Consider the following 26,835-nt stretch of genomic DNA (forward strand, 5'->3'; position numbering starts at 1 on the left):
AGGAGCTAAATTTTTTATTTTTTATTTTTTGCAGTTTTAGTTTTCCACCAGAAGCCGCTGTGTATGCTTTTTGAGATCTCAGATTTCTCTCGCAAGTTCCATTCACACCTGCTGTTATTGTGTGAATCTACTATTGACGACCAACCGACATTAAATAAATAAAGACATTAAGTAACTAAAAACTCAAGGTTTGTACAGCCCACTTGGAGCTCAAGGCCCACCCACTTGGAGCTTGCTCTAACCTCCGTTTATATCCTTCTCGATTTACCTAGATTGACCCGATCAACCCCTTCCTTAAACCCAACCAACAGTGTTTTCAAAAATCACAGATTGACTCGATCACCCCCTTCCCTAAACTCAACCGACATTGTTTTTAAAAATCACCGATTGACCCGATTACCCCCTTTCCAAAACCCAACCGACAGTGTTTTCAAAAATCACAGCTTGACCCGTTTACCCACTTCCCTAAAACCAACCAACAGTGCTTTCAATAATCACAGATTGACCCGATCACCCACTTCCCTAAACCCAACCGACAGTGTTTTCAAAAATCACAGATTGACCCAATCACCCCTTCCCTAAACCCAACCAACATTGTTTTCAAAGGTTGCAGGTTGACCCGATAACCCCCTTCCCTAAACCCAACTAACAGTGTTTATAAAAGTCGCATATTGACCTGATTACCCCTTCCCTAAACCCAACCAATAGTGTTTTCAAACATCACAGATTAACCCGATCACCCACTTTTCTAAACCCATCCGACAGTGTTTTCAAAAGTTGCAGATTAACCCGATCACCCCTTCCCTAAACCCAACCGACAGTGCTTTCAAAATTTGCAGATTGACACGATCACCCCTTCCCTAAACCCAACCGACAGTGCTTTCAAAATTTGCAGATTGACACGATCACCCCTTCCCTAAACCCAACCGACAGTGCTTTCAAAATTTGCAGATTGACACGATCACCCCTTCCCTAAACCCAATTGACAGTGTTTTTAAAAGTAATCCAGAAAAAGAAAAGCCCTCACATCCACCTGATTTTTACCACATTTTCAGACCTTACCACATTCTCAACCTGGTATTTGTTTTTGTTGTTTTACCTGCTTTCTTGAATCATTCTTCACCGGACTCGTACCCCGTTGTCAACACCTCTCGTCGTCTCGAGTTTGGAAACATACATGGTGAGCTACTGGGCAAACTGATAACAGCCGAAAAGCTGTCCAAGTGGCCAGCTGGTAGAGCAAAATAAAAACAGTAGCTGGCAGCTGTGTCATACCACACATCCCATAGCGTTCATTTTAAAGATGAAATGCAGCCATACGTACAGTAGCTCTGGCAACATATTTTGCGATCTCCAGAAATGTATAGGAGCTACGGCTTAGCCCCTTTATTCATCAGATATCACCACAGTGGAATGACCCACCAACTTATTCAGCATATGTTTTACAAGGAGAACATGCAAACTTCACATAGAAATACCAACTGATCCAGCTGGGACTTCAACCAGTGATCTTCTTCCTGTAAGGCAACAGTGCTAACCACTGAGCCACCATGTCACCAGCGACTAACAGCTAAAACAATAGTTTCCACTGAAATAGTATGTACTGTAGCACAACTTTTTTGAACACTTATAGTAATAAATAAAGTTTCAGGTTCACCAAATTAGCATATTAGCATGATTTCTAGAGAATCATTTTACTATGAAAATTGGACTAATGATCCTGAAAATGTAGCATTGCCTTTACAGGAATATATTACATTTAAAGAATGAGAAAACTGTTATTTTAAATTGCAAAATATTATAGTTTTTACTGTAACTAATTGCTGCCTTGTTGAGAAGGACCTACTTTGAAAAGCATTAAAAATCTTAATAATTCAAAAGTGAAGCAGCTTTTAAGACTTCCTGGAGTATCTGTGAATCTGCAGCTGGGTTCACTGGTTTCTTAGTGTCCTGTTGTTAAATTCATGAGCCCTTTCTTGATTATTTATTAGGCCGGTACACACTTTATTAGCTCTTTCCATCTTTGTTTTCTCACCCTGTCTTTATATAAATACCCCCTTCTCGTCCTCATTCTTCTTCTAGTCTCTGTCCCGCCTTCTCTCCTCCCTGCAGTCCTGCTTCAAAGCACTGACAAACAACTGCTGTGTTTTGCAGGGTCTCGCAAAGGGTGATCAGGGGTGCAGTTCATGCGAAAACAATCCGTTTTAATCCACAAAGGTGAACTGCTGGCTATAACGTGTAATTTGCACGCTCTCGGTTACTAATAGAATAATATATTTGGAAAAAAAAAAACTCTCTTTAGAGGGCGTCTCAGAAAACTGCCATTGTGTATTTCTTCCTCATGTTTGCATTGTAAATTAGGTCTCAGGCGCAAATGTTACTGGTGCTATATAGTTTCTAGGGGTGATTTATTGACATATAAATCTCTGCTTACTCTGTTCTGATGGTGAGTGATAAGTGCACATGGTGAAATATGCATAGACTGTATGTTTCTGTCTTAATACCTTATCCATTAGTTAATCCCCACCTGATAAATAATGGGTTACCTAGATTGCATACAGCAGCACTGTTCGAGAGAGACAGTGAGGTACATAAACCTATGCAGTCAAGGTAACTCTCTGCCAGTGCTAAATATGTATGTGTCATAAAAAAAAAAAAAAATGGTTAAGCAATCTGTTTTAATACAACTCAAGGCGCTAGTTATTGGTTTGCAAGTAGCCCTATATTGTAACTTTTCATATGTTTATACATTCTCTTTAATATGTTTCAATATGTTAATATAAACACACACACACACACACACACACACACACATACACACACACACACACACACACACACATATATATATATATATATATTTTTTTTTAACAGTAAGCCTAAAATTAACATTAACGGTAAACATATCCCTGAAATCTGATTGGCTGATTGGAATGTTGTTGCAGGATCAACATAGATTTTAATCTAGGAGCATGTCCTACTTGGTGAAATCAGGTTTGTGTCAGGGCACAAGCCCGCTTAGCCCGGTTTCAGAATAATATTAATAATACTAATAATGATGATGATGATGATAATAATACTACTACAAATAATAATAGTAATAATACATATTAATAATAATAATGATAATGATGATAATAATATTAATACTACTACTACTACTACTACTACTACTACTACTACTACTACTACTACTACTACTACTAATAATAATAATAATAATAATAATAGTAATAATACCTTATAAAATAATATTAATAACAACAACAACAACAACAACAATAATAATATTAATAATAATAATAATAATAATAATAACTATAATAATAACAATATTAATACTAATAACAATACTACTACTACTACTACTACTAATAATAATAATAATGCTATTAATATTAATATTATTACTACTACTACTACTAATAAAAATAATAATAATAATAAATACTAAATAAACAAATAAACAAATAAATAAATAAATAAATAAATAAATAAATAAATAAATAAATAAATAAATAAATAAAATTTTCTTCTATTTAAAATGAACAGGGCAAAAACAAACTAACATGGACATCTTAACTGTGAGCGTGTTTCGCAGCTCCCCCAGATTTACAGTACACTGCCATGAGTGGGAGAAAAACAAGAAACTCTATCATTCCAAAATCCCCAAAGGATTCCCAGGAATCCATTTACCTTAATTAAAACAGCTACGAGTTCCATTCTTAATAAAATATTACTTCTCACACGCTCGCCACACACACACAAACAAACACCTGTGCCATCGACACAATTAAAAACCACCACCCCCGCGTACCCGCCGTTGAGGGATAAACAGATCCTAGATTAAGGTCTTCATCCAGACGAGCTCCATCTTTCTTTCTCCAGTTTGCCACAGTTGCAGCTGCTTATCAGTTAATCATGTTTACGACAGGCCCTGACAACTAATAACTTTCCCAGGGAGTTTCGTCTCCCGCCTCTTAATCGGCGGCGGCAGCTCGGCGAGCCATATGTTTGCTGATTATTGAAGGTGATGAGAACGGGGAACGCTCAGGGAACGCTGTCAGGCCCAGGCTCCATGTTATCGGGGGCCAACACGCGGGTCAGGGCTCCAAACGCAAGGCTTGACACATGCTAATGAAGCGCGCTCTCATCAAGCATGCGGCACGTCGGAAAACGAGCGGCGGAGCGTTCGGGACTCTCGAGAAAACCACAGGAGCAGTCATTTCCCATTATGTCAGCGCAGAATAAGCACTGACCCTCACCGTCACGCGGACGACCCACGCCATGACAGCTTGTCTTGATCGTGAGCACAGGTGGAGGAGGAGAAGAAACCCGATGATGAGTTTGGACTTTAAAACAGCATCTTGCGGGTGTAAGTGAATGGGGAAATGCTGCATAACCTTGATAAAGTCATCTCTAGCATGATGCCAGGGTTTCAGGTCTGTGGAATTAGTTAAAAGCAATGGGTATCTGTCGAGTGCTAATTAAATTAGCCTGACAGTGACGTGTAGAATTATTTAGCTTGTAATCAAAGTAGAATGATTGTCAAGATGGGAAAAAATGTCATGTATTTGGAGGCATGTATTCGGATTTTGATCGCACTTTAGTTTAAGTAACAATTCAATCGATGAAATTCTAGTTAATACCTGCCTAATATTAAGATGTTATAAAATACACCATGGCAGCACGGCTTTCGCCTCACAGCAAGAAGGTCACCGGTTCGAGCCTTAGCTGGGTCAGTTGGCGTTTCTGTGTGGAGTTTGCATGTTCTCCCCTTGTTCGCGTGGGTTTCCTCCAGGTGCTCTGGTTTCCCCCACAGTCCAAAGACATATGCTATAGGTCAGTGGTTCTCAAACTGTGTTACATGTACCACTAGTGTTACGCGGGCTTCCTTCTGGTGGTACGCGGAAGAATCAAATGTCGAATGTATATGCTATATATATTTTAAAATGTATCAAATTATTTATATATGAATATGATGACATATAGCCAAGATTTCTAAAGTCCAGGCAACATTTGCAGGTGTTGATAAAGTGGCTACTTTATGTTAATACTTTACATTTAGGTACAGCCAGTGCTAGATTGATAAAATGAGATGCCGGATCAGGTTTCAGAGGTTCCGGATCCAGCATGTTCCGGCACAAATTAAGCCCTGAATACAGCCTTTTTTTTTTTTTTTTTTACTTTTTAAGAACAGTAATATTTAATTTTTAACTTTTAAAAGCATATTTTAATTTAAACATTGACGTTATTATTATTATTATTATTTATTTTTTTTGCATTTTGTTTTTTACATACATTTTTTACATTTATAAGCACAGTACAGTGTTACTGTTCAAACTATTCATTATGTTTAAAGTGGCTTACAATAATCAATATTTTTAAAGATAGGAATTATTCTGCCTCGTTTTTAAACTGTGCAGTCCGGTGGCTGCTTCATCGGCCTACTACGCTATACACTATTGTATTTCAATACTGCTTATGGTCGTACTTGGAGACACAATTAGTTTCTGAGGTAGTACTCGATGACAAAAGTTTGAGAACTACTGCTATAGGTGAATTGGGTAAGCTAAATTGTCCATTGTGTATGTGCCTGAATGGGAGTGTATGGGTGTTTCCCATTGATGGATTGCAGCTGGAAGGGCATCCGCTGCATAAAACATGCAGCGGATGCCCTGATTAATAAAGGGACTAAGGAGAAAAGAGAATGAATGAAACTGACGCGCTCCATAGTGATAAATAGATGCTGTTTCCCAAACGGATTCTGTACACGTGATTTGAAGCGGAGCGCAAGTCTGGGTTTTGGGTGCATCTTTGTTTTGGGTGCATATTTGAACTGACATATACACACAATTAATAATAATTACATCTAAAGATGTCGATCTTGTTGTTTTTTTTAAACTAATTTTGTCCTAAATGAGCATAAAAAGTATTGTGGTGGCCATATCCCTTTTTTTTCACATCAAATTTTTGACAAGTGTGGTTCCACCTCTATTTTGTTGTACAAAAACCTCTTCAAGATTAACATTTGTATACAAATATGCATTAGTAAAAGCTGAATTGAACATGTTAAAGTAAATGTAAATATATACATACTTTCTCACTCTTTGCTGTTGTACAAAATATAATGATATTGAGAAGAACAAATGCCAGTTAAGTCACTAAAATTTCCCAATCTGCTTTCTGCTGTCTTATGCTATCTGTAAAACTTTTGGCTAATCAACAACTGATTTGGACATAATTATTATTAAACTGCAGTGTTTTCATAGCACTTATACCTTCCTGTCGTGTTCGGGTCAAATCTGACCAATTTACAACTTAAAACGTTGTGTTTTACATCTGACTGCTTCAAGGCCTTATTGTATCCTCCACACTCTGCACCTGAACATATAAAAGTGATGATCACGTCTTTCATTAAGTTTTGAGTGTTTTAGTCAACCTTGTTACACCTGTGGTGTTCCTGGTCAAAAGTGACCGCCATAGGAAATGAATGGGTATCCAGACTATATTCATCCATCAGACAGAATACATCTCCATACACACCATCCCAAATCGCTATTTGTGTCACTGTCTAGTTCAATAAATTCATGTTAAACACTATTTTGAGACATTGTTCACAGCTTAAGAATGTTAAATAAAAAAATTGCTTTTAAAAATGTTTTGTGCTACTTACTAATACTTACTTAATAGCAATTTAAACCACAGGTCACTTTTGACCGGGAACCCTAAAGTAAGGGGCGGGAAGTGAACACGACAGGAGGGTTAAACTAACTCTTTAATGTGTATAACAAGAACCAACAAGAAGGAGCTTTGATACTCTGGAGAAGAATGTCTGAGTGCATCAATTACATCAGGTTTCCACTTTTTTGTTGTGCTTGAATGTTAAAACAGCCCTCCTATGAACTGTCAGTCACGGATATGGCCCCCTGCGAATTTGAGTTTGAGACCCCTGGTTTAAAGTTATATATTTTCTGGGTTGGTGATGTATGTTTCTGTACAAAAACCTTGTAATAAACCACCAATACAATTTCTGTTATTTCACACACTTATTTCTCTATAAATTATTATTTCTTTTACAGTATCTTATATTGTATCAAACTACTAAAATGTCAATAAAAGTCAGTATATAAAACTGTAGAGTTGAATTTTCAACTTCAAAAGTCGACAGAGCACAACCGTAAATAAACCAAAAACACTTGTGTGTCACAGAATAGGAAAACTCTTAATTAACTGATTTTTTTACAGTGTAGGATCTTATTTTGTATAATATCATTCCTCAAACCCAACTACTACCTTACTAACTATTAATAAGCAGTTAATTGGTAGTTTATTAAGCTAAAACCTCTTAGTTAATGGTTTAGAAGTGTGAATTGTACTTTAAAATTAAAGCATGGCCTGAAATTTGTAATATTGCTGTAACTATGCTTAAAATTAAAAATAGAGACATTCAAATTCATTTTTTATACACCCTCTTGTTCTAAGCTTCTTTATTTTACCGAGGAACGCATAAGAAAATTGTCATGCAATAAAAATGAATGGAGACTAAAGCTTTGAAAAAGGCTCAAAAACACAATAAAACTTTCATTAAAGTCTGCTAAAGCCTTTCAGTAGCTTTGTTTGAAACAGAGAGAACGTCTTGATTCCCTCCATTAACTCTGGGCACCTTTTTTGCATTTTTGAATCTGATTGTAGTGTTTACATACAGTAAAGACTGGAGAATAAGATTGGGTTGATTTGACCATTTGTGATCCTGAACCAAAAAGCATAAGTTCCACAACTGAAAAAAAGATAAATATGCTTTAAATCAGTTAGTTTGTTGTGATATGATACTAGTTGGCGGTGATACCACTATTTGAAAATCTGTGTTCAAAAAAATAAAAATGTTTAGGGAATCGCCTTTTACAATTGACCCAGTTAAATTCTTAGCTATGCATAACAGTAATCAGAAGTTTTATTATGCTTATGAAAGGAAATATATAAAAATATTAACAAGACATGATCTTTACATAATGTTAGAGTAAAAAAATTTTTTTTTACTGATTTTATAACGTACTTTATTTCTGCCTTTTTCCACAAAAACATGCAAAAATACTTTGTGGTCCAGTGTTTTTTTATTTTATTTTATTTTATATAGGTTATTATCCTGCTTTTTTTATGATTGTTTTTTGAAAGAGTAATAAATTAAAGATCATAAAAAAATTATCTGGCATCAGAATTAGAAAGTGTGGTTGCACTGTGCTTCTTATACAGTATTTATCAAGTCATCTTAATCAGTTAAAAATTTCAGTAAAAACATTTGCTGGAAAATTATTCAACCCAGGCTCTTTCTGAAAATGTACCCCTATATATATTTCTGGAGAGCGCCAAATACGTCCCCAGGAGCTACGTTATTTTTGCAGTTTTTGTTTTCATAAATGCACCAGAGGCTGCTGTGTACACTTTTTGAGGGCTTTAATTTTTCTTGCGAATGCCATTTGTGCCTGCTCTTCTTGCGTAAATCCAACGTTATCGACTGATAGACTGACTGACTGAATAACTGACTGACTGACTGACTGACTTACTGACTGACCAAACGTCCAATACCACCACCCATCCCCTTTTCTAAACCCAGGGCTTAATTTGTTCCAGAACAAGCTGGGTCTGGATCCGGCACCTCCGAAATCTGATCTGGCACCTGTTTTGAAAAGCAATCCAGAAAAAGAAAAGAAAAAAAACAGATTTTTACCACATTTTGAAATTTTACCTCATCATCACCCTGTTATTTATTTGTTTATTTCATTTTTTGGCTTCTGTTTTTGTCATACCTGCTTTATGGCACTATTCTTTGCCAGACCCAGGGCTTAATTTGTGTCACAACTAGTCGGATTCTGATCCGCATCACCTCTGAAATCAGATCCGGCACCTCATTTTACCGACCCTCCTTCTCACACGTACCCCCGCCCCACCTAGCTCTTCAATTTCATTCCCAACTTTCCAACAGTCCTGACTTTCACCTGCGAACCCCCTGTCAATAACATCATACAACCCATGTTCTTTGAAGTCTCCCAGTTGCATATCTAGAGGCTGATGGAATTTAGAGTAAATAAAAAAAAAAATCTCCTAAATTTGAGATAAGCATTGAACAAATCTGAGAATATCTCCAAGGACAACAACAACCATTGCGCCCGATCGATATTTTGAGTCTGGAGGACGCCTTCTCAGACTGGCAAATTTAGGCTAGGTAATTTGCCCGGACCCACCAACGCTAATTAAATGCAAATCATCGAATGAACTCCTGCTGATGGGTTGCTTTTCCTTGAACTTTGTTTAATTCAATCCTTTAATTGCTTAACAGGATCAATCATGGAGCCTTAATTAGCCTAAATGTCCAGATGTGTTTAAGTCATTCAGGTTATGGAGATTGGAGAAGCGTAATGGAGGCTGGCAGTCTGGGGCTGTGTGGGAATTCATCTACTTCTTGAAACGCGGCGTGAAAGCTTGGCTCTCTCTGCCAGTCCACTTTTTCAATCCTACCTTTTTCCGTGTGGTTAGATCAGTCGGTGAGCGAATGCTATTTTGCACAGCTAAAAATTTGACATTACTTGCTTCCAAAAAAGTGATATGACGCAACATCTGCTCCGTTTGAATCCTCCACATTTTGACTGAATGACTGGGCTGGAACTGCAGAAGCCATTCTGTAATGGAGTGAAATTCAGAGTGTTTTCGTGCAGAAGAGAGATATGTGTTTCACGGGGGTCGAACGGCTGGGATGAGTTTGACTTTAGGTCAGCTCAATCTATGCCGAAGTGACAGAGGTTTGTAAAGTGTTGACATAAGGCTTTTCTGTGTGGTAGAATCAAGGGCATGGGCTTGCCTTTAACATTGAAGGTGCGTTTTAAAATCAATCAAACTATACAGATGCATCACGCGGTCGCCTACACAGTCAAATTGCCTGTTATAGTTGATATTCTTGTTTTGAAATGAATTATATGAGAGCGACAGGTACTTGTGTGTCAGGGACTATGATGTACTAACACTTCTGGTGACCTGTGGATAATCTGTATTTGTGCATCTAGGTGTTTTCTGTCTTCCATATGTTCCTACAAATATGGATACAATAAGTAAAATACATTTAATAAAATGATTCAATAATTATATACGAGTATAAACTTACCAATGGTTATGTATTTATGAAGTATAAAATAATAACACATTATCAATGTTACAATTTTTCAGTGTTGCATAAAATATTTAAAATTGTTCATATAGAAGATTTATTAAAAATGTAATTAAATTTAATCTAAAGACTGAAAGATCAGGCCGTTTGACAGCTAAGCCATCATAAATTGTAAACATAACCCATAAGGCTTTAAGACCTAGACCTAGCGGAATCTGACGTGAGTTAATTCATATTTCACTACTGACCTACTGTATTGTTGTTAAATAGAGAAATTTTTTTTCATGTTTAACTTATTCTAGATCTAGGACCTTACTCTTGAAAGAAAAAAATATCCAATAAAAAAGTGTGAAGCACCAAAAGTGGACTATATTAATGTTAATTTTAATACTAATTAGGCTATTGTTGTTATCTATGAATTTTCAAAAAGTACTTTTTTACAAGAGAGGCTAGAAAAATAATAATAATTATTATTATTATTATTTATATTAATTTTATTATTTAATTGTTTAATATTCAAATGATCAAATTATGACAATTTATTCACATTTATTTATTTTAAATTATGAAATTTGAATGTTTTTCCTGATGATATAAAATGTAATAAGTTTATATATAACCTATATATATATATATATATATATATATATATATATATATATATATATATATATAGAGAGAGAGAGAGAGAGAGAGAGAGAGAGAGAGAGAGAGAGAGAGAGAGAGAGAGAGAGAGAGAGAGAGAGAGAGATTTTCGTTTCTTAATCTTTATGAATTACCTTTAATACATCACAAAGTGTTGTTATGATTACCATCCAACAAGCTAATCCAACTAAAAACAGTGCTTAAAAAGTCACTGAATGCAGGATTGAAACTTTATAATTAAATTTTAAAAAATGAAGTTGATAACTGCAAAAAGATCCACCTTTTGAAAAAAAAAAAACCCACCCCTTTCACCAGGCTATATGGGCCTGTGGATGCATAAAATGTATGCAGAAGATCTAAAATCAAGTCAATTCAAGTCAAGCTTTATTGTCATTCCGCTACATTTGTTGACATACACATAATGTCGTGTCTCGCAGAACAATGGTGCTACCTAAATAATCATAAATACAAACACAACACTGGACATATCTCATAATCTTTCATACACTCAAAAAAAAAAAAATTACACTTGTTTGTGTAACGTACTTAAAATTAAGCTGAAACAACACAGGTATTTTTGGGAGACTTTTTAAACATCCAATCCACATTAATCTGTAGTAAGTTTACCTAATTCCTTCATGTTGTCGCAACAAAAAATCTATTGTGTGAAACCCAGCAATTGTATAATGTACTCTTGATATATTTACAGCTTATATTTTTATGCATTATTATTATTCATTACATTATTATAATTCATTCATACAATATTTATACATTCATATTATGCATTATATGTTAATTACCTAAAGCACATTTAAATGTTAACATTTACATTATTTAACTCATACATAGCAAGAAAACAAACTGAATAATGATGATTTGAATGCTGTCATTCTTGGTTTTTTTTATTTATTTATTTACTTTACTTTATATTTTAATACATTACCAGAAATATTCACAAGGATTTTTCAAAAATTTCTTATTCCCAAATCTTCTCCAACATCATGCATTGCTTTCAAGATAAGACACATACACACATTTCTCTGTTTGCTTTTCTCATTTACTCATACAAACTGCATTAATTATGTAATCCATCCGTTATTATTATTCATTACATCATTATAATTCATTTATACACTATTTATACATTAATATTATGCCTTGTATGTTAATTACCTAAAGCAATGAAAATAAATGTTAACATTTACATTATTTAACACTTGCAAATATCAAGGAAAAAAACTGAATAATGTAAATTTGAATGGTTTCATTTATTTATTTATTTTTTACTTCAAATCTTCCTTCTTCTTACATTACCAGAAATCTTCACGAGGATTATTCAGAAGTCTCTTATTCCCAAATCTACTCCAACGTCATGCATCGTTTTCAAGATCAGACACAAACAGGCATTTCTCTGTTTGCTTTCCTCATTTACTCACACACACTGCATAGTACATTAGCTAGTAAATATGTAATCCAGCCCAATTTCGAGTGACACATTTCATTGGGGGGTGACTCAACTGGAACCTGCACGCTGAGAACCCAGAGATACTGCTAAAGATTTTATAACCATCCCTTAAATTCATAACTAACTCCCCTTAAATTGAGCTCTTCTTGATTAGAACAGGCAGGTTCAATTTCACCAGCCATCTCTCGCTCCATGAATCGGTCTGAAGTGTCTCTTTGATTTTATTTGGCTTTGAAAAAATGGCCGGGGATAAGAAGTCAACCACTTTTCCATTGACACTTTCCCTGCAGGAGTATCACGTCTGGCAGGTTTTGGCCTCCTCCGGCCACTTCTGGTGCGCCAGAGCCTCAAGATCTATTGTGAGCGAACTGAGAAACTTGGCATATTCGGGTAACTGTTTACACTCTATGCACTTGAACGCTGCCAAACTAGCACTGTGCGGTAGCAGGTGGGGTTGAGCGCTGGCAAACTGATAAGCACATTGACCTGGACACAAACAGCCAGCGATCAATCCTGGAGCCAATGAAGCACACAAGAGAGGAGAGATGCTCTGAGGCGTATCGGCGAATTATTGGACTGGCATCGAGACCAATCGGGGTGGTGTGAAAGCTAGCTAAACTGAAAAATGCTCAAAAGCATGATCTGAATTTAAAGAATCGATGAGGTTGAGCTTATTCAGCTTGCTGTTATTAGTAGTAGGCCTCCGTCGGGTCAGTGTTGACCATGGATGATTTATCCTAACTCTTGAGGCATGACTGATTGTCTGAGACAGCGTCGTCGGTGGCTGAAGAGACCAATACGGGAGAGGCATTCTTTACCGCAGCAGTTGCATTGATAGGCTGCTGGCTGACGTTCTGCACGGAGGTTTGAAGGAGGTCTGAATTCTGGAGGTTTTCCTGCTACCTCATCATGCTTGGTTTCAAGGTGTTGCCGAAGTTTAGCGGGTCTCATGCTGTCATTAGCCAAAATATCTTGACAAACCACACATAAAGGTTGTGGTTCATCAGCTGGTCCTGTCCACGTAAATCCTAAACTCAAATACTGATCATCACATCGTTGTCCTTTGGGTTTAAGCCCTGAACTTGAAGGCTTTGAATCGGGGGGTCTCAGAAACTGATCCATTGTATTAGCAGCATGATTAGCAGGCATATATCTGTATTTGCGGGCTTACCAAACAGAAGCGAATTCACAGCTATGGCCTTCTGGGTAAAAAAGGTTTTCTTATTTTTGACGTATTATTTTTTTTAGCTTTGTTTAATTAAAACGTTGAAATAATAAAAAATACATATAATAATTTAACTTAATAATTATATTTTTATTATATAATATTTTTTCCTGCGCCTCCCCTGACATGCTCTGGCACCCCCCAGGGGAGGCACACCTCACACTTTGAAAACCCCTGCTTTAACATAATAGATATTTCAGTGACTTAAAAAAATATATATATTATTTTTCACTATCCATGCCTAAAGTTTCTTTCTCAAACACAATATTCTACATAAATGGATTAATACTAATTAATAATAATTAACGTATTAATGTAGCCCGGTTTCAAATGTTTACAGTGGTATTAGACTGTATTTATAGCAACCCAGGCTCATTCTAAAACGTATCCCTATATATATACATTTCTGGAGAGCGCCAAACATGTCCAACGAGCTACTTTTATTGCAGATTTTTTTGTTTTCGCAATTCCACCTGAGGCTGCTGTGCACGCTTTTTGAGATCTCATATTTCTCTTGCGAGTGCCCTCTCACATAAATCCACCAAAGGCCACTGTCGACTGACTGACTTACTGAATGATCAACTTACTGACAGATTGACTGATCCACCCTCCTTCCTCCCCAAACCCAGCCTAAAGTGTTTTCAAAAGCACAGATTGACTCGCCAACCCACTTCCCTAAACCCAAACCGACAGTGTTTTCGAAAGCAATCCAGAAAAAGAAAAGCCCTTGCTTGATTTTCACCACATTTTAGATTTTACCACATTCTCACCCTGTTATTTACTTGTTTATTTAACAGTAGAGCTGCCAGAGGTCGCTGTACACCTAAAATTGCCAGTGTGGGTAAATTTTACCCAGGACAAATTTTGTTTAGAAATTGAAAAAAAACCAAACAAACAAACACGCTATTGTATCAATGTTTTTTGCCACTGTTAACAAAAAGTGTTTAGACTCATGAAATAATTATTTCAGGATAACAAGATTATTTTAGGAGTAGGTTATGAGTATTTTTAAATATTTAATAGGTTTAAATATCTAAATTTGATCCATCACACTCTGATGCATAACTTATTTCTCCAGACTCTCCATCAGTCATTGCATTTTGTGTTTTTAATAGCTCTAGAATTCGCCTTCTTTTAGTCATTGTGAGTTTATTCATTTAATATAGCCACTAATTCAGTTAGTAAAATTAAAAGTTATTGATGAGTAATTTCAAACATAAGCAGTGCATAAAACCAAGCATTTCTTTTATAATAGGTCAATTTAACCCACGCTGGCTCTTTTAGGTATGAACGTCCCACTTTTTATTCTTGTATTAATTGAACAATTTTTAATATCTAGGAATTGCAAATAAGAAAATTTTAGTAAAAGTCAATGACTAGGAGGCTTGATTGTTTAAATGAAGGTCTGTTATGTACATTTGAATGACATTGATAGGTAAAATTCATCCCATGGCGATTCTAGTGTTAATTTTTTGGCATCAGTTTTTGTCTTACCCGCTTTCTGGAACCGTTCTTTACCAGACTCGAACCCCATCATCACGGTGACCTCCTCTCTGTGTCTTAAGTCTGCCAATGTACATGGCGAGCTACTTGAAAAACTGTTAACAGTGGGAAAGTCGACCATACGGAGATAAGCAGTCAGCTGGTAAGCGCGTAAAGGAACGGTGTCATACCACCTTGTAGCATTCGTTTTAAAAAGGAAATGCTGCCACATGTATTTCTGGCTACATAATTTGTGATCACCAGAAATGTATATAGAGCTACGGTTTCAGAATGAACCTATGTTGGTTTATAAGCATATGAAAAAAGCACAAATGTCAGGGCACATGAGGACTTCTCCCGTCCCCCAAACACCGTCAGACGACAGAGGGTTACATTATAATAGTATTAAATATGGTTTTTGCTCCATTTGTTAGGAAGTAAATTGAGCCTTGGTGAGCAGAATCGATTTTTCTAAAAATTGTGTAAGTAAAAAATGTTGTTCATTGGTATTCTTTTGCTTTTAGACCTCATTGTACATTTCATTTCAACTTAGCATTCTGATTTTACAAGGTTTTTTGTCAGCAGTGCTTGAGTGCCCAATTAGAGGAAATTGGAAGTCCACTTAAACTCATTATGGTGTGCTGGGATGTCGATCGTCTAGCTGTCAAAACACCAAATATATTATTTCACAAATTTCCAGAGGATACAGAGCTTAGAAAAACATGGATTTTTAAAAAAAATGAGATGAGACATAGAATCTAATTTTCAAGTAAGGATGTTGGATTGTCTATAGTACATACAATACATGGTCATTAGGGCTGCAAAGTTAATCAGAAATAAAAGCTAAATATATAAATTCATTCATTCATTCATTTCCTCATGGCTTAGTTGCTTTATTAATCTGGGTTCACCACAGTGGAATGAATCGCCAACTTATCCAGCACATGTTTTACGCAGTGGATGCCATGCCAGCTGCAACCCATCACTGGGAAACATCCATACACAGTCATTCACATACATACACTATGGACAATTTAGCTTACCTAATTCACCTATACCGCATGTCTTTGGACTGTGGGGGAAACCGGAAATCAAAAAAATCCATCAACCTCAGTGAATACTTATCTCAGAGACAATAAAATCAGCAAATTTCCAAGTAAATATCTAAATATCCACGTATTTTTGTCGACAATACAAAATCTTCACCTGAAAGTTAGATACCATGTCTTGTCCATTTTGATAATTCATATTAGTTATAAAGTTATTTGTCCTTTGAAAATTGGACAAAATGTAGTGTTTCGTTTTATCTGTTCTGGATGATCGACATCTTGGCGCAAAACAATATTCACACAACACACAACTTGTATCCCAGGAGTCTCAATAAGGCCTAAAAAGCTTTTTTGACATGCAGTACAATGAGTAGGAACGGCTCAGTGGGCTGAAACATGTTATATAACTAAATGCAGTTTCCATATACTTTCATGTCTGCTCATGCATCAGAGAAAGACTTCAGCCTCGTCTGGGTGAGAGTGCTGGTCTTTTACGCTTCTCTTTCAATTCCTTGACGTTATCAAAGATCAAAGGCCCAGTAAAGATCTTTTATAGGTACAATCGGGTCCGAAAATGGAAGCCATGAGTGAAAACATTGGACAACAATGTTCATTAACAATTATTGGTATCGATATTGAACAGTGAACATTACTTTTACAGTAATTACCAATTGTTAATTCAGTTATTGTTTATCTGTATTCTTAAATGCACCACAATTTCAATATATACTGCTAAAACAAATATAACTATATGCATTTGCACAATGCTTTTAATGACAATAAGTAGTATATTTACAATTATGATCCAGAGAAACAAGGAATTTTTGACTGGATTTGGATACTTATAATTGTGTTTTATTTTTTAATCATAGAATGTACAGTTTAACAAAGTGACTTTTATTGATGTTTTAGTAGTTTAATTATATAAAATTATATAATGTATGACACTTAATATATAAATAAATAACTTGAGTCCCGGCTGGGCCAGTTGGCGTTTCTGTGTGGAGTTTGCATGTTTTCCCCGTGTTCGCGTGGGTTTCCTCCAGGTGCTCCTGTTTCCTGCTCCTGTTTCCTTTCCTATGAATAAACGAATGAATAAATAACTCTAAAATAACAGAAAATGTACTCAAAATTTATCATAAGGTTTTTGTTCCTGAATATACAACACCAACGCAGACAATTTATCACTTTAAACTATTAAAAATGTTCATAAAAGAACTTTTCAAGGTTAAAAGTTGTTGGAAAAAAGAACAAAATCTCATAATGTGATTCAAAAGCATAAATAAATGGGGGAAATATTAAATAAAAACAATAATCACAAACTATGGAAAACTTACAATTATGCTAAATTACAGATTTTTTTACTGTGTAGTTATTGGTTACATTTTTAAAAAATATTTTTTATTTATTTATCATTAATAATGATTTATTGATTTGCCATACCTTGTTTTTTTGTTAACATATCATTTAGTATTTAGTGAAGACAGTTTATATTATTCTGAATGATTAAAGTGTTTGAACAAATTTACCTACTTCAAATGTTTTCACTCGATTGAATGAGCGTTATCAGTGGTTATCAGCTGAAAAATATGGGCCTGTAGGGGCCTTCTGCACCTACTGGTAGGCTCAGATGCCTGTTATCAGGCTGTTATACCAACAGAGAAGATTCCAGATCCAGATTTGTTTTTACATTACTGTGATAGTTGGGTTTAGGGTTGTGGTAGGGGTAGACTTTAACAAAATACAATTATTGGGAAATTTAAGAAATAATATGAATAATTATTGTTATCTTCCGGCGTTAGCTATATGTGATATATAGCTGATTAACCATGTGGATGGATGATAACAGCCTTATGAGCCTACCAATAGGTGCAGAAGGTCCCTACTGGCCCATATCTATCAGCTGATAACCACTGATATTGCCAATTCAATTGAGCGATAACATTTAAATTGGCAGTTAAATTTAAGAAATTGACTTGACTTAATAAAAAAAGCTAATGGAAATTAATATCACAGGGAAATATTGCTTTTTAATAATTAATATCTGACCCTGCTGGAATTTTTTCACCAGAATAAATTGCATTTTAAAACAGATTAGCTGTAATAAAATTCCACAATATTACAATACCGGGTGACACGGTGGCTCAGTGGTTAGCACTGTGACCTCACAGCAGGAAGGTCGCTGGTTTTGAGTCCCGGCTAGATCAGTTGGTATTTCTGTGTGGAGTTTGCATGTTGAGGCTGGAAGGGCATTTGCTGTATAAAAAAAAAACATAAGCTGGATAAGTTGGCGGTTCATTCCACTGTGGAGAACCCAAATGAATAAAGGGACTAAGCCGAAGAAAAAAGAATAAATAATACAATTCTTACCGCATTTATGATCAAATGGAGCCTTGGTGAGCAGAAAAAAAGCCTTGTTAAAAGTTATGCATGTAAGACTGGTTTTTCATTGGTAATGTTCTGAAGCTTCTGGACCCCGCTGTACATTTCACTTCAACTTACCATTCTGAATTTACAAGGATATTTTGTCAGCAGTGCTTCAGTGCCCAATTAGAGGACTTTCCCTTCAATAAATTGCCTGAACTGATCCCAAACTACTAAAACACTGCCTGTGGCATCAATATCTGAAGACAAGACAGTCACCAGTAATTGTTCTTATGTGCTTTTGTGCCTGTTCCCGCATTTACCACCTCAGATATGATTTAACATCAGCCAAATCTTTACTGAAAGCTTTATTTGCTGTGTTTTTGTTTTCGAACGAGGGGAACGCTTTGTCCCTTTCTCAAAGCAACTAATTGATTGATTAAATTACCATCTAATCATGGTAATTTAGGAACCTGACACATCTTGTTCATTGCCAGAGATGCTCAGATAACCACTAGCTTGTTACAATTCTTGATGGATTCAAGTAATAATTGCAAGCTGCTTCCCCGGTGACAGCTTCTATGTGAAATTGCTGTTGACTTTAATGCAATTGCTTTTTGCTAACAAAGTGTCAGAGGTTATTCTTAACATGATATGATGTGATAATTATTCGCTGATAAATGTTCGCTTCACTTTACCATCGAACCGAATACGGTGACAAGCGTGTGCGGGTGTGAAAGTGACAGAATAGTCATCAAATAAACGTCCAAAATACATCTATATTTAAGTAAGTAAGGCTGATGTTTTCTTCAACGTTTTAAGTTTCTACAGTAGGTATGCTTCATAGAGTCAAAAGTTCATGATATAAAAATAGGTCTTAGTTTGATCACTTATAAATAAAACTTGTTTAGGACTGGGTTATCATAAATAAACCACCTTTAGATATGATCATTGTGTCACAATTCCATGCATCACAATATCATAACGGACTTCATCTGAAAACATCAGACAGATAAAACCCGGCGTGTCCATAACAAAGCAAATCTCTCGGTTCAGATTCAATCTCTCTTGTGTCCCACAGAAATGGCTTTGACCATCAAGTCTGCCTGTTTGTGCTTATTTACTTCAATTATTGATTTGCTGGACATGCTACGAATGCACAAAATAATAGCAGTGATAAAAGATCTAAAATACACTGTCATGCTAACAAATATTGCCAGCACTGCTTTAATGTTATTACTACTAAATTTAATATTTCTCTAAGTGTAATATGAAGCATAACTGTACTATATATGTATAGTTATATCTAAATAATATCCAGTGATGGACTTGTATTTAATTTAATTTAATTTAATTTAATTTAATTTAATTTAATTTAATTTAATTTAATTTAATTTAATTTAATTTTAGTTTTTTTAATTAATATAATTTTATATTAATTTATTTTAGTTTTTTTATTGAAATTAAATAATTTATTTTTAGTATGTTTTATTTAGTTTGATTTAATTTTAGCTTGTTTAATTTAGTTTTATTAAATTAGATTTTAGTTTGTTTAATTTAATGTAATTTTTTTTACCAAATTTTGTTTTATTTTATTTAAATTGTTTAATTCACTTTTTATTTTAATTAGTTTTATTTAATTTAATTTAATTTAGTTTGTTTTATTTAATAACATTTTATTTTACTTTAATTTGTTTAATTTAATTTAAATTTAATTTTTTTTAGTTTGTTTAATTTAATTTAATGTTTATTTTTTTTAATTAATTTAAATTTATTCTGTTTTATTTTATTTTATTTTATTTTATTTTATTTTATTTTATTTTATTTTATTTTATTTTATTCTGTCATGTTATGTCATCCATTAATAAATTAACCCAAAGCATTGATTTTGTGCTAAGCAATCACTAAAGCTTAATCATTAATACTCATTTTTATCATAATTATATTCATTACATTGATATTTTACAATATTGCTGTTTTAAAATAATGCATGTAGCATTGGTTAAACCACTTCAAAATCCAGTTTTGGAAAATATTATAATTATTTACTAATTTTGATGGGCACTAACAGAAAGACAACATTAATGTATTACTTTGAACTAATATTACAATATCATTAATATTAAACTATTTATGTGTATGTCTGTCTGATTATATTCAGCTTTAAACCATCAATACTGTTTGCACACAAACACCTCAGTACAAACACAAAGAATTCGAGGCCTGCATTCATTTTCACTATGACAGCAATAAACTATGCAATTCCACATCTCTGTAAAAACGGACATGGGTGAATTTTCTCACGGTATTTATAGAAAGCAGATTTCCACAGCAGCACTAGAGCATTTTAGAGGGTGTATTAAGGATTTATGCTCTTATGCTTTCAACGAACCACTCCAAACAGGGGTCAAAACAGGGTCACTGATATCACAGGAGGACTCCATTTTCCACAAAATATTTATTGTAGCCACTCTACATCAAAAAAAAAAAAAAAAAAAAAAATTAAATTTGCTGTACACCAAAATAAGGCATATAGTTGAAGAATTATTAGCCCTCCTGTAAATATTCCCCCAATTTCTGTTTAATAGAGAGAATATTTTTTCCCAACACGTGTATAAACATAATTGTTTTATAAACTCATTTCTAATATCTAATTTATTTTATCTTTGCCATGATGACACTACATAATATTTAACTCAACATTTTTCAAGATACTAGTATTCATCTTAAAGTAACATTCAAAGGTTTGATTAAGTTATTTGGGGAAGTTAGGATTATTAGGCATGTCATTGTTTAATGATGGTTTGTTCTGTAGACAATCGAAAAACAAAATTACTTAAGAGGGCTTAAAATACTGACCTTAAAATGGTTTTTCAAAATTAAATTTAAAAATCAAAACAGATTTTTCTTATCTTCTTTTTTTTAAGTCGCTTGGGAAGAAGACCTAGGGATTTTAATCACTGAGACTGTTGGGATCAATGCCTTTTATCTGTTTATTCATGTTCTATAAACTCTAAACACAACCTTATCCAGTGCAAAGCATTACACAGACTTCACTGTTCTAAAACAAAGCTTAGTAAATTATATCCCTCAGTTTCACCCACATGCAACAAGTGTAAAGCTGCTGAGGGTATCTCAGCACATCTTGTTTGGCCCTGTGTTCAAATTCAAATTTTTTGCTTAGAAATAATTCAGTTCTTCGCTAAGGTTTACGAGTGTGTTTTACTCCCTGACCCAATGATTGCAATTTTTAGCTGGTCAGATTTTCTGGAGACACTGAACTGAAATGTACAGTTACCTATTCAGTATGTCATGATCAGAGCTAAAAAAGTTATCCTTTGTTTCTGGAAGAAAGTATGTTTGGTCTCTTTTTTTCTGACTGGCTTCTTGGACTCACCTTCACTTTACATTTGGAAACAATTAGATATGCCACTTCTGGGAACTCTAAGAAATTTGATAAAAAGTGTGATCCAGTCTTTTTTTTTTCTTTTTTTTTCTAAAACACCATGAAGACTATTAGTGTTGTTTCATTTCTGAAGATTTGAAAGTCATTTTGTAGGTCAAATAGTTTTTGTATGTTATCACTTTCCCTTGTTTCATGCTTTATTTGTGCACAGATAAAAAATAAAATAAAATAAAATAAATTATAGTTAAAACTGCTTTTATTCCAGCCAAAATAAGACCAATAAGACTTTCTCCAGAAGAAAAATATTAAAGGAAATACTGTGGAAAAAAATCCTTGCTCTGCTAAACATCATTTGGGAAATATTTGAAAAAGAAAAAAAATCAGGGGGGGCTAATATTTCTGACTTCAACTGTATATCTATTTTTATTTATTTATTTATTTGTTTATTGGCAGGTGATGAATCTACTACCCGGCTGACTTGCTTCGTATCTCCAGCGAGTGGAGTGGAAGAGCGCCAGACCCCAAACCTCCCTCGGTCTCTTCTGGATTCGCGCTCCAGCTTGTGAGCATCGGTGCCCTGGATCTCTTGTCTCTCACCTCCCCTTTATTCTCTGGACCTTGACGTGGGAACAGACCGTAACAGATCGCCCAATGCTGAGGAGGAACTGCCTGCTGCTGTTCCTGTGCTTCCTCTTTGAGCAGAGCTCCTGCACTCCCTTCCAGAGCAGGCCAGGCCAAGAGTGGCCCCACAGCCCAACGGGGCCATCTGCGGCAGGGAGGAATGGAGGTTCCAGAGGATTCCAGAGGGTCAAGAGGGGCTGGGTGTGGAACCAGTTTTTTGTGCTGGAGGAGTACATGGGCTCCGACCCGCAGTATGTTGGAAAGGTAAGAATATATTATTAAACATAATTGCAAAAGGGCATCAGCTGTGGTCTAATTGTCCAGGTGTTTGTTAATGATGCCTGTGTGTGTTCACTGCTGTGTGTGTGCACTTGGATAACACTTGGAGAGCACAAATTCCAAGTTCAAATTCCAAGTTCATCATACTCGGCCACAAAATCATTATTAATTTATTTAGGGCTGGGTGAGATCACAAAAATTTCATATCACAATATGAGCATGTCATATCCTTATAATGATATATTTATATCACAATATAGTACAATTGTTAAATAAATTCTATCTATTAATAGTTTATATACAGTGCTGTAAAAAATTAAGGCTTTGACCTGGCCTAGTCAAAGTCCTGACCTGAATCCAATTAAGATGCTGTGGCTAGACCTTAAAAAATTTGTTCATGCTCGAAAACCCTTTAATATTTTATGGTATTTATTGAGATAACATATCAATGATGATAATTTATGTGTATCCACAGAAAAACCAAAACAAAAGTCCTGTTTTTTTTTTTTTTTTTTTTTTTTTTTTTTACATATTACAATATTTTTCCTATTTTTAAAAACAAAATATGTGTTTGTGAGCACATGCTATGTAATAAATGACATAGATAGAAATGACAAACATGACAATAACTGTGGCAACATACAGTTTATCAGTGTTCTTTCTGGGTAATTTACAGTTGAAGTCAGAATTATTAGCCCCCCTTTTAATTTCTTTCTCTTTTTTTATTTCCTAAATTATGTTTAACAGAGTAAGGAAATTTTCACAGTATGTCTGATATATATATATATATATATATATATATATATATATATATATATATATATATATATATATATATATATATATATATATATATATATATATATATATTTCTTCTGGAGAAAGTCTTATTTGTTTTATTTCGACTAGAATAAAAACAGTGTTTCATTTTTTTAAAAACTATTTTAAGGACAAAATTATTAGCTCCTTTAGACATTTTTTTTTTCGATAGCTTACAAAACAAACCATTATTATACAATAACTTGCCTAATTACCCAAACCTGCCTAGTTAACCTAATTAACCTAGTTAAGCCTTTAAATGTCACTTTAGGCTGTATAGAAGTGTCTTGGAAAATATCTAGTCAAATATTTTTTACTGTCATTATGGCAAAGATAAAATAAATCAGTTATTAGAAATGAGTTATTAAAACTATTATGTTTAGAAATGTGTTAAAAAAAATCTTATCTCCGTTAAACAGAAATTGGGGAAAAATAAACAAGGGGGCGAATAATTCAGGGAGGCTAATAATTCTGACTTCAACTGTATACATAATAAACAATAATGTATATTTATAATGTCATGCTAATCTACATAGCATTTATGTTGGTGTATCATACAATGAAATTTGGAATCTGAATTGTATTTTGTTATTAATTATTTTGTAAACAGACTTATGCATAACTGTATGACACACATGCTAGTTTAGTGCATTCATTAATCACACAAAACATTGTTTCCTCACACTGTACAGCCATGACCCAACCAGTTCCTGAAAAGGTTCCAAGGCTGTTAAAAGTACTCCACATAGTTTTAAGAGTGTGCCTTTCACATTCAATAGTGGATAATAAGCATAACAGCTTTCAGAAGTCATACTGTGCTGAGCCAAAGTTAGTCCCCTTTGCCATGGGATCTGTCTGCTTTTAATTGAATCCAAACTCACTCTTTATATTCGTTGGTCTAAATTAATTAACATATTCCATTCAGAATTAAAAGGAACTCCGTGGCTCAGTTTCTTAACATTGCTTGTTAAAAAGACAAATTAAAAACACTTGATAGATATGAAACCAGCTAGATAGAAATCACTCTTACTGTATTCTGACCTGCACTTTCATTATATTTTAATCGTAAAATATGTGTTATAAATTTGTAAACATATTAGTTTGTAATATACATTAATTTAAGTTTACACTTGTCCTTAAACAATAAATTGTGTTTCATTGATTTCATTTTTATTTGTTTATTCATTTGTATAATTGTCAAAGCAAATATAATTTAAATTAGGTAGTTTGGCTGCTTTCATGTGCCACATTGTAAAAAAAAACTTTCATTAACAGTTGTCTGCAGCTTGTGGTACATGAGTTTTTTTATTTTTTTATTTACACCTTCATGTTGCATTTTGGGACCTTGATCTCTGTTACAACAAATTAGTATTTTTAGGTATAGTATATACAGTTTATCCAAGAAAAAAAGTATATACACTTACTGGCCACTTTATTAGGTACACCTTACTAGTACCGGGTTGGACCCCTCCTGCCTTAATCTTTTGTGGCATAGATTCAACAAAATACTGGAAATATTCCACAGAGGTTTTGGTCCATATTGGCATGATAGTATCACGCGGTTGCTGCAGATTTGTCGGCGGCACATCCATGATTCGAATCTCCCATTCCACCACATCCCAAAGGTGCTCTATTGGATTGAGATGTGGGGACTGTGGAGGCCATTTAAGTACAGTGAACTCATTGTCATGTTCAAGAAACCAGTTTGAGATGATTCACACTTTGACATGGCACATTATCCTGCTGGAAGCAGCCATCAGAACATGGGTTTACTGTGGTCATAAATGGATGTACATGGTCAGAAACAATTCTTATGTAGGCTGTGGCGTTGACATGATGCTTAATTGGTACTAATAAGCCCAACGTGTACCAAGAAAATATCCACAGGAAAATAAGTCAGGATGGATCCATGCTTTTATTTTGTTGACACCAAATTTTTACCTTATTATCGAAATGTCCCTGCAGAAATCGAGACTCATCAGACCAGACAACGTTTGTTTTTTCAATCTTCTAATGTCTATTTTTGGTGAGTATGTGCGAATTGTAGCCTCAGTTTCCTGTTCTTATCTGACAGCAGTGGCACCCGGTGTGGTCTTCTGCTGCTGTAGCCCATCCACCTCAAGGTTGGACGTGTTGTGCATTCAGAGATGCTCTTCAGCATACCTTGGTTGTAGCGAGTGGTTATTTGTGTTACTGTTGCCTTTATATCAGCTGGAACCAGTCTGGCCATTCTCCTCTGACCTCTGGCATCAACAAGGCATTTGCACCCACAGAACTGCCGCTCACCGGAAATTTTCTCTTTTTCTGCCCATTCTCTGTAAACCCTAGAGATGGTTGTACAGGAAAATCTCAGTGGATCAGCAGTTTCTGAAATACTTAGACCGACCTGTCTGACACCAACAACCATGCCAAGTCCCTTAAATTACTTTTCTTCCTCATTCTGATGATCGGTTTGAACTGCAGCAGATCGTCTTCACTATGTCTACATGCCTAAATGCATTGAGTTGCTGTCATGTGATTGGTTGATTAGAAGTTTGCGTTAACAAGCAGTTGGTGAGGTGTACCTAAAAAAGTGGCCAATGAGGGTTTATTGTATAATAATCATGTGTTATGACAGGATGTGCTGACAATAGAGATTGTTCCAAATGCAGCTTCATTATAAAGTCGGGATGGTCGTACAGGCAAGGGTAAACAGGAGCACTATGAACAACAGAGAAAGGAGACTCCAAAGACTAATCCAGAGAACAGGCGATGGTCAGGGCAGGCAGAAAATGGTCGAAAACAAGGTAAACAGTCCAGGGATCAAAACACAGCCAGGATTACACAGGTATACGCTTTAAAATGCAAATAAACAGTAACAAGACTCAGCTATAGGTATGCGTGAGAATGACGTTGAGAGTATAATAAGTGTAATTGATATGCAGCTGTGCGTGTGTGTCAGTACAAATTGTTTACAGCTGTAGTGAGTGTTGAGTGCTACAATGACTGATAGCATCTGTAGTACATGTAAATAACCGATAGCATACAGATAAGCTGGAGTGCTCTGTAATGAGTTTAACGGGCACTCCAGCTGATAATCGTAACAATATGTAATATATAATATTACTTCTTATACAATTTTTTTCTTGGTTAAACTGTCTATGAAATAAGTAAACTGTATATAACACATATTAGTTATATACCAAGACTGTATATTGTATACATTTGTTTAACATCAAAAATTGTCAATGCAAAAATCAATGTCTCATTTTGTATTGTGTATGTCACGATTACCAGCTTGATCGTCTTTCATAAGATCGCTGGATTTCACTCTCAATA

At 34.8% G+C, this 26,835-nt stretch overlaps 1 protein-coding gene across 3 annotated transcripts in view; it reads left to right on the top strand.

The window, feature by feature from the left end:
* Window positions 1–26,835, top strand: part of cdh12b (cadherin 12b) — a 321,993-nt gene that overhangs the window by 120,178 nt on the left and 174,980 nt on the right. For 2 of the 3 annotated variants that reach the window (XM_021480407.3, XM_021480408.3), the window contains exon 2: window positions 22,252–22,683. In XM_021480407.3, the coding sequence (XP_021336082.2) occupies window positions 22,450–22,683 (234 nt within the window). In that variant the 5' untranslated portion in view covers window positions 22,252–22,449. Of the gene's footprint in view, window positions 1–4,008; window positions 4,376–22,251; window positions 22,684–26,835 lie in introns of those variants that run through there. The other variant, XM_073918845.1, reaches the window with a different exon arrangement.

The sequence above is a fragment of the Danio rerio genome, chromosome 12, assembly GCF_049306965.1.
Source record: "Danio rerio strain Tuebingen ecotype United States chromosome 12, GRCz12tu, whole genome shotgun sequence".
NCBI lineage: Eukaryota > Metazoa > Chordata > Actinopteri > Cypriniformes > Danionidae > Danio > Danio rerio.